The 13148-nt window shown below is 50.0% G+C and overlaps 1 protein-coding gene across 1 annotated transcript in view; it reads right to left on the bottom strand.

Moving 5' to 3' along the window:
* Positions 1–13148, bottom strand: part of LOC133122916 (ras and Rab interactor 2-like) — a 60103-nt gene that overhangs the window by 12565 nt on the left and 34390 nt on the right. The window contains 7 exon segments of the mRNA XM_061233192.1: positions 2391–3665; positions 7133–7224; positions 9343–9415; positions 11427–11443; positions 11445–11535; positions 12564–12735; positions 12737–12764. Of these exon segments, the coding sequence (XP_061089176.1) occupies positions 2391–3665; positions 7133–7224; positions 9343–9415; positions 11427–11443; positions 11445–11535; positions 12564–12735; positions 12737–12764 (1748 nt within the window).

The raw sequence follows: 13148 nt of genomic DNA, 5'->3' as shown, positions 1-13148 counted from the left end.
ATTTTTCTTTCTAAAATATTCATTTGGTTTGAGTTAATGTTCGCTAGACAAGTGAAATTTTGCACTGCCAAATCTGTAAATGAGTCAAACTGTCTTACCTTATGTGTCTTATTAAGCAAAAAAGTACAAATAAATACGATTTTATTGCTGAATATTAGACTAAAACACTTGTTTTTTACCGTGGAATTGAACCTACAACCCTGGAGTTGAAAGCTCAACCCCTAACCATTACGCTAATCTGCTGCCGTTTTAACCCGAAAATGCCAACTGCAGTCCCATGTATACACAGCGACGTTTCCCGCTCGTTAAACGGGGAATGGAGGATTTCAGAATGTGTTGCATTACAATGGAGCACCTTGTTCTACGAACGGCAGCCTCACACACCCCAGGTTTCCATTACAGTAATACAGGGACACCTCCAGACGACAAGCAGGCCTACGTCACGCGTGTCTGTGTGCACGACCGACCCTCTAAAACGGAGCTTTTGTTGATGTTTACAAAGGACAAGTGACAAGTGCAGAATGCACATAGTTTAACATGCATACCCACATACATTTATGCAAACGCATGTAAATGAAAGCCGGACTTTGTTACTGTGTTGTGGATCGCACGCTCAGCTTTCCCACCAACTTAGTTAGATCTAAAGTACGCCGAATGCGGTGGAAATTTGAAACAGAAGTTTACGAGGTGCGAGTGTGTTACGCTGTGGTGCAATAACAATTACAGGCAGACGCCGCACATCAACACTATTTTTAGCTATCCAGATTTGTTCCTCTTCCCCTCTAACAACTCACGTGTTGGGAAAAGGACGCAGTACAATGGGCATTGTGAAAAAAAAAACGTATGGGTGAACAAAGTCTCCTCTTTTGCCCAAAAGAAGCCGTCTCGCTGGAGGTCCTGAAGCTTGTGAGATCTGGAGACGGGAGCTCTAGGGACCTGGAGAGTCCCAGAGCTGGGATCCCTGAGAGAACGCTCCGGGCAAACCACCGAGGCCAAGAATAACACACCCGTGCACAGACCGGCCCTGACGAGTGAGAGAGAGTGTGTGTGTGTGTGTGTGCGTGTGTGTGTACGTGTGTGTGTGTGTATGTGTATGTGTGTGTGTGAGTGTGCGTGTGTATGTGTGTGTGTGTATATGTGTGTATATGTGTGTGTGTGTGTGTGTGTGTGTGTGTGTGTGTGTGTGTGTGGGCTGCTGGGCAGTGCCGTAACCAAACACTCCCCTCGCCCCATCACCCCACACTCTCCCCCCCCCCCCCATTAAAAACAGTCGGAGGCACATTCCGAACGTCAGCCCTGTTTGTGGCCAGCACCCCGCCTTGGCAGCGAGTAACCCCCTTACCTTCGGCCAGGAAAACTGTGCCCCTGATTTACAGGGTCTTACAGGGAGCCACTTCTCCCCACCTCAGCCCGGGGGATGGGCCCTTTCAGAAGTACTGCATGTGGGCCAAAACCTTTCCACACGCTAATTGCAAAAGAATGTATGAAACATTTTTTTTATTTTTTATTTTTTTACATGTGCTAACAGAGCCCGTGCCTACTAAAGAAAAATATGCGCTGCTGACTATTCTGCAACTAGAGCGAGGTAATCGGGCACCCTGCAGATGCAATTTCTAAAAATGCATCTAAATTGTGCACTGTAAATAACCAAAAATAGGTCAATCAGAACAAGTATTTTAGTCTCATTCTCTATTTTAGACTTAACATCTTATTTAAATTACTTTCATGCTAAATGAGACAAAACCATTACAATTGAGGAGAGACTGTTTTGACTCCTTTAAAGATTTGCCAATGAGGCAAGACATTTTCAGTTGTCAAGCAAAGACTTAAATCAAGCTAACATTTTCTACTTAAGATCTTAAGTCTCATAGGCAAACAGGCAAAATACACTCTTGCTGAATGGCCAAAATGGCCAAAAACCAAAAAATAAGTAAATCTTGAATCTTTTCCATTACTTTTTTGCTAAATAAGACAAAACTATTGCCAATGAGGGGAGACAGTTGCGACATGGACAGGACTATGTAGCTTATAAAACAAACGGTACCTTGAACATTTTGTACTTGAGAAAGAAAAAAAGATCTTGAGTGTCATTACTTAAAGAGACTTAACCCTTGTGTTGTCTTTCTGTAGACATTCTGTACTAAATTCTAAAATTCCCCGCCTTCACTAAACCCCTAAGATAAAACAGCTTAAATGAATTTCTATTGTTCAAATCTATTTCACATGAAGAAACAACCATCACAAACTTTCATCAAATTTCAAGTTGAAAAAAGATCATTTAGGGGGGGTTTTCTCTGCTGTTAAAACATAGTGGCGGGTAACTTTTGACCCTTAAGACAACAGACGGGTTAAGCCCTGGCTAAGACGGGCGCGTTTCTGCGGGCGCTCACCGATCTGGTCCTCGGGGATGAGCGACTCGATGGGCGGGTCGAGCTCGGAGCTCTGGCAGAGGTAGGCCTTCATCTGGGTCATGAACTGGCGCAGGGTCTGCAGGAGGTCCAGGCCGGAGGTGTGTCCGCTGCGGTTCTCCTGCAGGAAGCTGACGTAGTCCTGCACCAGGCAGCCGAAGTACGAGCCCTTGTCCCGCGACAGCTCGGCGATGCGCTTCACCGCCCGCCGCTCCGGCGTCATGAAGGAGTTGAAGACGCCGCTCATCTTGCGGAAGTGGCCCTTGAGGGCCTGCGGCAGGATGAAGGCCGGGCCCCCGCCGCCCACGCCCGCCCCGCTGTGGCGCTTCTTGAAGGAGCGCGGCGGCGGGTGCAGGCCCTCCTGGTCGCTCTCCACGCTCACGCCGTAGTCCTCCTCCTCCTCCTCGTCTTCCTCGTCGCTACTGTTGGCCCGCGGCGGGCTGGGCCCCGGCAGGGGGAAGGAGTGGGCGAAATCCAGCGAGTCGGAGGAGGAGGTGGAGATGCTCATGTCGCTCAGCCTCTGGCCGCCCCGGCCCTCCTCCTCGGGGCTGCCCCCCTCCAGGGCAGGGGTCCTGCGGAGCACCTTGGCTCGGCTGCGGGACAGGGCCTTCTCGATGGTCTGGTCCTCCAGCGCGATGCGGCAGCGGTGCCCGTCCAGGTCCGGGGCGCTCAGCTGCTTCTTCACGCGGGGCGGGGGCACGGGGATGGGCGCGCTCACCTTTTTGGGCGGGGAGGAAGAGGAGGAGGAGGAGGAGGAGGAGTGGCCGCTGAGCTTGGAGCCCATGACGCCCCGTTGCGGCTGTGGCTGGTGCTGTAGCGGTTGTGGCTGGTGCTGCTGGTTTTGGGGCTGGTGCCTGGCCCAGCTGGTGGTCTCCGGCATGCTCCTCTGTTTGGGCGGGGGGGCGGGCCTGCGGGGCAGAGTGCGGGGGGGCGGGGGGCGGGGCGGAGGGGAGCGCAGCTTCCTGCCGTTGCCGGGGGCGACGGTGACGGCGGCTGGGACGGGCGACCCCGGCGGATCGGGCCCGAGGTGGGAGGCCCCGGCCGGGTCCCCCTCGCCGCGGTGGGCCTGCAGGAACAGGGGGTTCACGAAGCAGAGCGCCCCGCTGGACTGGGACGGAGTGCGGGGCCGAGGGGACGTGGGGGCGCTTTTTGGAGGCGGGGGCGGCTGGCGTCTCAGCTGGACGCTGCCCTGCACCGCCGTGCGGGACAGAGACCCCGAACTCTTCCTCTGGGCACACAGGGGGGAGTCCCAAAACCCTGTGAGGGAGGAGGGGGGGAGAGAGTCAGCACAGATTCCACAGAAACACTACCCAGCAATAGCCGGCATCTCAGACATCAAATCAATCTATTCGCATGACAATAAAAAATAAACTATCTAGGCAGTCTTCTTCAGCATAAATATAAAAAATTGCCTTTATTAACGTGGCATATCCACAGGGGAGGTTCATAAAAAAAGTTTCCGTTTACAGTACAGCCTTTGACATCTATTAGCATTTCCTAAACCTGTTAAATACACAAATTTGTAGGTAGGCATGTTTATAAGTCTGTGCCACCTGTAAAGCTATTCTTGCACAATTTTCACTGTAGTTTGTCTAGAAGTTTTATCTGGAAAAAGATATTTCTCCAGGAGATATATTTTACTGCATTTCAGACACAGCACAGCTCGCAAGACCAGCACTTTACTTTGTATGAATTGTTTATCCTGCTGTATGTAGTGGATACTGTACAAAAGCAAAAGTTTGTGTGTGATTGCAAGTTGCTCTGGAAATGGTCGTCCGCTAATGAAATAAAATAATGCCACACTGAGTAAAACGGCAGCGCATACTCACGTTAGCCTCCCACAGAAGTAAACCGGCGTACGAGGAAGCGATATTAAAGCTTTTTCAGCTACCCCGAGCGGTTCTGAAGAGGAGCCAGTGCGAGGTTAACCAGTGCGAGAGTCTAAGAGCCAAGCACTGCTTTCCTGGAGTCTGAATCACACAAATGCCGACACACACCCATACACTCCGGAGTGAGTCACGCACGGGGGGGGTGGGCGGGTGTTGGGCGGACTTTAAACGCTGGACACCGCCCCCCCCGCCCACTCTCTCCCTCCCCTTCTCTCTCACTCTTTCTCCCTGTCTCTCAGTTCATTATTCCCCCTCTTCTTAGTGATCCTCCTCTCTCTTTCTCTTTCTCTCTCTCTCTCTACGATACGCAATTGTTTCCTGGCGACTCATCCGTCGCTCGACGCTACACAAAAGCTCCACGACAAGAGAGCAGCAGCCATTGAGCTGATGACAAGGTCATTAGACGTAACTGAATAACCCGGGAAAAAACCGCCGTGAATGAATCACTTTAGATGATCTATTTCAGGCGGGGAGAAATACTTGCATTGTTGTCAAAAAGGTACAGGACACAAAACAATAATAAAAAAAACCTCTCAAAAAGCCTCTCCTGACTACACAATGGCCTCAGTTACAGGCTTAGCTCAGGGCCTTGGGAAGTGCAGGGGTGGGGTTAGCAGCTCCTGGTAAAGGCACAGAGTCGGCACTTTTACACACCTCAGGCTATGTGCTATGTCAGGGAGGGGGGGGGGGGGGGGGTTTCCGGCTTTAGATCTTCCCGGTGACAGCTGGCCGGGGAGAGCTCAGCTCCAGGGAGGGAGGGGGGAGGGGGGGCAGCCTGTAGTCTAGTGGCTGAGGCATATGACAGGGACCCAACCAGGGTGGTGGTTCAAGCCCTAGCATAGGCAGGATGAGATCACAGCTGTTGGGCCCTTGAGCTCAAGGCCCCTAACCCCATATGTGTCAGGTGCTGCACGCTGCCCACTAGTGACCAGGTAAATAAGTAACCAGGATGAGTCAAATGCAGAGGACAAATTACCCCCTGAGGTTCAATAAAGTACGTATATATAAGAAATACCACCCCAGGCACTGGAGGCAGACGCCTCCCCAGGGGGTGGAGGGGAGCCAGGTGGGGGTGGCTGGGCTCTTCTGCTGGCTGAATCGCCACCCCCACCACCACCACCCCACCACACCCCACCCCACCTCTTCCTGGGCCCAGATAAGCTGAGCTGGGACTTTGCTCCATGCCTCACACTGCTATTGGCAGTTCTGTTCAAAACACTGTTTAAAAGTACACTTCAGTAATAAAACCGTGTCAAAAACACATCTGACACACACCTCTGACCGTCAACACACGGACTGGAGCCCAAGTTCCTGATCTAAGAGGTTATGTGGTATCCCATGTTCCGTGGCAGAACCCATGTTCATCTCCACCACTGCTCAAACAAAGCCCTGCTTCCTTATGACGGCTCCATAAGCAGGAAGTGAGAACTCAAACAATACACACAGGCACATGCATATCAATCGTCACGTGTGGGCGGTTAACCGCTCAAAGCCTGAAGGAGGTGACACTTTTTCCCCAGTGACGGGCCGCAATCCGTTCACATGAACGCCACCTTTCATGTGTCACGTTGCATGTAGGAGACGGTGATCCCCGCTCAAAACTCGACGCAGCCTTGATTCAATCTCCGTATTGTCTGGGTGAAAACGGTTTGGCTCCACGTCGGCTTCACCCGTTCATCAAAACCACATCAAGGCCGAGAGGGAGGCGCTCTTTATGGAGTGTTTTAAAATAGATCCCACTGCCACCCACATAAACACAAGCTTCTCATCCTGGCTCGGGGCCCGTTCGGCCGAGGGAGTGTTGCAAACGAAAATCCATCTCATCAAGAGTTTTAGCCTTGCAGTGGAACATAAAATCTTTACATACCCTCACAAAAAAAATAAATAGAAATAAGCTGAACAGATTAGACCACGCCATGTTAGTGAGGACTGATGGATGTTAGTGAGGAAGACCATGATCTGATGGATGTTAGTGAGGAAGACCACGGCCTGATGAATGTTAGTGAGGAAGACCATGGTCTGATGGATGTTAGTGAGGAAGACCACGGTCTGATGGATGTTAGTGAGGAAGACCACGGCCTGATGGATGTTAGTGAGGAAGACCATGGTCTGTTGGATGTTACCGGGACAGACCACACTTGGCGGATGTTAGTGAGGAAGACCACTCCTTGTTAGTGAGGAAGACTGTGCCATGTTAGTAAAGAAGACCAGACCTCCTCCATCATACCAGTCTGTGATATTTCCACCCTCCCCACCCACACAGCGATAGGAGCTGCCACCCCTGACTCAGGGGAATTTAGGCTGGACTAATTATATCCCGGGGTGTGAGGAAACTGTGACTCCGGCCTGAACGGTCAGCGAGAGATACTCTGGCCAGCCCTTGTGCCTAAATCTGACTCTATTGCCCAAGACAGATATCACTGCAGAAGTCAAAGTCATTGTGAAACGGCTGTTCGTGCCTGTGGACGCGTAGTGCTACATGTACACAGACTGTCCCAGTACATCTGGGGCGACTTTAGCTCAGGAGGTAAGAGCGGTTGTCAAGCAGTCGGAAGGTTACCGTGATATAATACAACATAATAACGAACGTGGCACCTATCGCCACGCACCCAGCGTCAGAATGTGGTCTACAGAGTAGAACAGCGATCATCAAATCTGACCCTCAAATCCAAATCCGGCTCTGGTTTTCCTTTGTCCCTGGTAGCAATTAGTGCTACTGATTGGCCAGGCTGCCTTCACACCTGACTCCCAGGTAAAGGGAGGGTGGAGAAGCAGCAGCTTTCAGACCCAGAGGGCTGTGATCTGACGGCTCCTCAGTGGAGACGCTTTGCTCACCGGCTCCGAGCTGGGCCACCTCCTCCAGGTCCGTCTGGGTCTTCGCCGCGGCAATGGCCTCCGGAATCCTCAGAGTGAAGGGCAGGACGTCCCTGCGGGGGGAGAGAGAGGTTACCGTGGTTACTGTGGCCCACCGCCAGAGAGAGGGAGAGAGTGCCAAAGTGCAGCCCTAAAATCAAGAGTGCTGAGACCCTGGTCCTGGAGGGTTTTGCTTGTTACTCGAGGCTTACTTGAATGATTTTAAGCGGGGTTAACTCACTTGACCGGAGGGGCTTGTATCAGGAAGCAGGATTTCTGAGTTAGCTGGATTACGGTGTCGAGGAAAACCAGGACCGGCTCTTTTTACTTCAGCCCATGTTCCAGATTTCACTGAGCTTTCAAAGAGCTCCGGGTTTTACTCGGTGCAGTTATCCAGCTACAGTAACTCAGTAATCCCGCTTTGTGGAACACGCTCCTTTTTTTTGTTTGTAAACCCATTCAGACCAAAACCCATTATTTGGTCTGAATGGGTTTCCAAACAAAAAAAGATTTTAAAACTATCCGACCTTGTGACCAGACCCCTGAGAAAGTTCTGGCAGCTGGACGAAGATGAACATTCCTGGGCTGTGCTGAGAGGGAGTGGCCAAGCATCTATGACTGACGCGTGGGATTGGCCCATGCTGTTTTAACGATCGACAGAGATGAACACACAGCGCAAACTGCATCAAACTAAGCTGCAGTTTACACACTACGCCAGTGAACTCTCTCACACCGTCAACAGCTGTTCCCAATCCGTTCCGATTTGGGTTCAGTGGAGTTCAGGTATTTCAGTAGCCTTGTACTGTTGTCAAAAAAAATCTTCCGCACTATTAATAACAACTAAACGAAAGCACTTTTCCGCAAGCATGTTGGAATATTAATTTCATTCTGCTACAGGTTGCACCAACCCATCAGGAAAACATAGTTTTGAGGCAAGTTGTTCATCATTTCGTTAACGGTAGATCATTAGAAATCTTTCGTTGAATTCACTAGAGTCACTTTTGTTCATGTGTTAACCATGGAAACGTGACATGGGCCTCAGTGCTATTAGGAGTGGGTGGTCTCTTGCATACATTGTCAGACCGTGCTAAATGAAGAGGAGGAAAAGAAGAAGAACACGGTCGCAGCCGTAATCAGCGCTAACACGAGCGGGATTCAAAACAGACCGTGGGACGGAACTCCGCGCCGAGAGCCAGCGTTAAGTCGTTTCGGTCTTCGTCAGGCATCTTCACCATTCCCACGTAACCCAATTACGCGGGTCCCTCTAAGTTTATACACGCAGCTCGCACAGAAAAGAAGAGTCTTTTATCAAGTCTTTCTGTTCAAAGTCTTTTTCTGTTTCTGTCTGGCTCTTAAGACTGCCACGCACCGAACACAGAAGCGAGTGTTTTCAGTTAAAAAATGGGCCCCGCTTGCATCAGAGTCCCCATTTTGTGCCCACACGTTTTCGCTGGTTTATATCAGAATGCACTTTAAATACGGCAACGCAGTCAGAGCAGCACAGGACACAGGGTGAACTTAGTCACAGAGTATGAAGCTATTTGCAGAGTGAATGTGCACTTCTGCCACAACACAACATAACATAACATAATGGCACAGGCCACTTTCCTTCCACTAAAGTTTACTTTTACAGCCGTTATATCCATTTGAAATGAATGCGTTTTGATTTGTCAGAGCAAGTCTGCAATAAACAGAAGTTTCAGCCTACTTCCCGTTTCTGAATTTCATTCTCAGAAAATTCTTCCTCAACCTGTCAGCCCATTTCACGGAAAAACAATAATAACAGCATGCGTGAATCCCCTAAGATTTGCATGAGAGAGACAAAACGTGTAGGTATTGATAATAGGCCACAGGTGAAGATGTGACCTTTTCCTGGTGACTCATAAATGACTGACACCATCGTGAACCAATCCAGCGCACCCAGCGGTTCAGTGCTTACAACCTACAGGAGGCAGCCTGTAGCCTAGTGGCTGGGACCTGGAAGGTTGGTAGTTCAAGCCCCGGTGTAACCACGATACGATCCACACAGCTGTGGGGCCCTTGAATAAGGCCCTTAGCCCCGCATTGCTCCAGGGGGTAATGTCCCCAAGTTAGTCTTATCAACAGTAAATCGCTTTGGATAAAAGCATCAGCTAAATAACAAATTATTTCTTTATTTAGATGAGGGGATTTGGGCCCTGATACTCCCTTACCTGCTGATGCAGTAGAAGGCCACCAGGCGGAAGAGATCGGCAAAGCTGATTCCGGAACCTTCCAGAGAAAACGCTAGAAACAGAAGCAAGAGAGAAATGTTAATGTTACGAAAGAGAGCAATGCACAATGAAGAGAGACCAAGAACGCTTAAATTCAGTGTGTGAAAGTGATTAAGAGCACACATCATTTCAATACACATAGGGTGGGGTCCTGTGGGAGATTAAAGCCCAGGGAAAATGATTGTTTGGACATACCGATCATACCATCAGTTCTGCGAGTGCAATGTCATGCGTGTGTATGTCACACAGGCAACAAAACCCTGGTCTTAGATTTACGGTGTGAAAATCATTGCTTTCTTATTAATCGTGAAGATTCAGGAAAGGTGGCCGTTTAAAAATCAAAAATCTATCTGAATTCCACCCCATACACTGCAAAGACAAGCCAATCTCAGCAAGTATTTTAGTCTTATACCGAGACTCAAAATCTTATGTCTTTCACTTTTTTGCTAAAATAATACAAAAATATAGCCAAGAGTTTGACTCATTTCAAGATGCCAATGGGGTAAGAAATGTTCCCTTAAAACAAGCTATTTCCTACAACAGAAAAATAAGAGAAAGATCTGAGGTCTCTTTTCCGTAGCGCCCTGGAACCCCCCCCTCTCCACCGCTGTGTGGTGTCTGCCCCGGGGGAGGGAGCTGCAGGAGCAGGGTGACCCAGTTTTGGGAGCAGACGGAAGGCTGTGTGTTGATATTTGAGGAGGGGTGCGGGGGGGGGATCTGGAAGTGGGTTAACGTTCCCCATCTGTGCTGGCCTGCAGCCGGGCTGGACCCCCCCCCCCCCCCGAGAGGGAGACGTCACTGCTCCCAAACCCGGCCCGGCCCCGAGTTACTCAAGCCTCTGTTGACACAGTCTCGAGCGTGACTGAATAAGCCTCTGAGGATATTCCAGAGAGGACTCCCTCGCCAAGAGCGACACATTCTGGCCCGGATTCAGTCCACATCTGGGCTTCACTTCGACTTACAAGCAAATACAAGCGCTATACTCGTTTTTTTTGGTTGTCTTTTTTAGGTTTTTTTTTACTCAATTTGGCGAGTTGATTCCTTCGAGGAACGTGATGTCAGATGCAATTCTTATCATGCCGCAGTTTGAAAGACTGAAAGGCTGGAGCAGTTGGGGGGGGGGGGGGGGGGGGGAGAACCTTCGCGCACAGCTCCACAGATGGACTTGCAGGTGCTGGGGGGGCCAATTGTGGCCACAGGCAGAACTGGCGTGTTGCAATGTGCACCAATGAAGTAATCCCCCAGTGCCCCCCAGTGCTCTGACAGCAAAGTTCCTACACTAACCTTAACCCTTCGAAGAGTAGGCTGAATGCTTGGAATGTTTTTTTTAGTGAGTGTTCTAGAACTCTGTCGCTTTCAGTGACCAGCAGTGATTTTTGCGTCAGCGTTAGAATGTTCAATTAAGAACATTCTAATGGCATATTTGTGACCTCACACCTTAAAGGGCACAACATGCAAGCGGAGTGGTGGTGGAGGCCAGCTCTGAGCAGTTTAGGGTCTTGAGTAAGCATGCTCGGAAATTGAGTCATTCCACTGAGCTGGAGGCCAATGCCACTGTCAAAACACTGACACGTAACTCTCGGGAAATTAATAAGGGGTAATCTGAAGCAGCCCCCAACAGGGGCACTGTGTCACGGTTTGCTTAAGGAGAGGGCAGGTACTGTACGTATGCAGGCTCAATCCTGCTCTGCATTGGCCAGAGCCAAGTCCAAGTCCAAGTGAGCAGCCGGCAGCCGGCAGCCTGTGAGCCAATATGGAGGCAGCAGAAATTCAAAATGGCGGAGAAAGCAAATGGAAAGCTGTAAGCCAGGAATCATCAAATCTGGCCTCAGATCCAAATCCCGGTTTTCTTTTCTCTCCCAGTTAATCAACTGAACAATCAGTGCTACTGGTTGGCCAGACCGTCTTCACACCTGACTCCCAGGTAAAAGGAGGGTGGAAACCCAGCAAATCCGAGCCCTTGCGGACCATGATTTGTTGAGCCCTGCTGTGAGCGTTAAAGGGAGATGTTAAAGATGACGTACTGTACTGGCTCTCCTTCATGGGAAGTCACAGACTGGTGGTCCAGACCCATCCTCCACACGCAGGACAGCACCTTCCTCTGCAGTTGGATGACTTCCTCACCAAGAACATCTAAACAAGAGAGTCGCTTTAGTTCACACACACACACACACACTTCTCCTCAACGTTACCGTTTACTGGGAAAAAGACATCAAGTACCTGTTAATTCTCAAGATTCAGAAACGTGAGCCTTTCTATAAAACAGCTTTAGAAGATTGGAATGGGCAAACAAGATTAGACTGTATGTGGCATGAAACTCCCGTCTACACGAGTAGCCTAAAAGAACACGCGATTGCACAGAATTAAATGTGAGAAGCTTAACCCCAGGGTTATAATTACATAACCGTTAAAAGGGCAGGAACAGGAACGCTATTGAACACGAGCCAGCAGCGTTAACCGACACCTGAATCGCCCTGACGACACCGTCCCCATGGTGACGTGGGACATCCCACAATGCATCACGGCCCTTTCAGGGTAGACGGGGTGAAAGGGACACTGGAGCGGTGTCGTGCGGCACCTGTACAATGGGACACTGTCTCCGAAAATACGCATACGGAACAAGACACAGTTGCTCAAGTGCGTAGCCTACCACAACACCCCAATGCAAGAAGGTGAAATAAGGTGTATTATTGGGGAAGCCTGCAGCCTAGTGGCTAAGCTACATGACTGGGACCCGGAAGTTTGGCGGTTCAAGCCCCGTTGTAGCCACGATAAGATCAATCCAGCTGTTGGGCCCTTAACCCCACATTGCTCCAGGGGGATTACCCCTGCTTAGTATAATCAACTCTAAGTCACTGGATAAAAGCGTCTGCTCAATAACAAATTATTACGATATGATGATGATGATGATGATGATTATTATTATTATGATGATGATGATTATTATGATGAAGATTATTATGATGATTATTACTATTATTACGATGATGGTTATTATTTTTAGGATGATGATGGTTATTATTTGAGGATGATGATGGTTATTATTTTGAGGATGATGATGATGATTATTATTATTATTTTTCTGATTATGATTATTATTATGATGATAATTATGATTATGAGTGTTATGATTATGAGCGTTTCGGGCGCGGCTCTCTCACCCCCGGCGGGTCTCTGCAGCAGGATCCGCGCGGCCTCCTCGTCGCTAAGCGACAGCAGCAGCCAGACGGGGTGCGTCTGCGTCAGCCGGTCCAGCACACTCATGCGTCTGCGCAGAGAGTCGTACCCAGAATCCCTCGCTCCCGACGACCCCGTGCAGGGGGGGGACTGCAGGGTACACGCCGCTCACCTCTCCCTCCAACCTGCAGAGAGAGGGAGAGGGAGGGAGGAGGAGGGGGGAGAGAGAGAGGAGAGGGGGAGAGAGAGAGAGAGAGAGAGAGAGAGAGAGAGAGTGGAGGGAGAGAGGGGACAGTGAGAGACAGAGAAATAGAGAGAGAAAGAGGGAGGGAGGGAGGGAGAGAGAGAGGGAGAGAGAGGGAGAAAGAGAGAAATAGAGAAAGAGGGAGGGAGGGGAGAGAGAGAGAGGGAGAGAGAGAGGGAGAGAGAGAGAAATAGAGAGAGAAAGAGGGAGGGAGAGGAGAGAGAGAAAGAGAGAGAGAGAGGGAGGGAGAGGGAGGGAGAGGGAGAGAGAGAGGAGGGAGAGAGGGGGAGGGAGAGGAAGAGATAAGGGAAAGAGGGGAGGGCGA

This window comes from Conger conger, chromosome 2 (genome assembly GCF_963514075.1).
Source record: "Conger conger chromosome 2, fConCon1.1, whole genome shotgun sequence".
In the NCBI taxonomy this organism is placed as follows: domain Eukaryota; kingdom Metazoa; phylum Chordata; class Actinopteri; order Anguilliformes; family Congridae; genus Conger; species Conger conger.
This window is presented reverse-complemented; position numbering and strand designations above follow the sequence as displayed.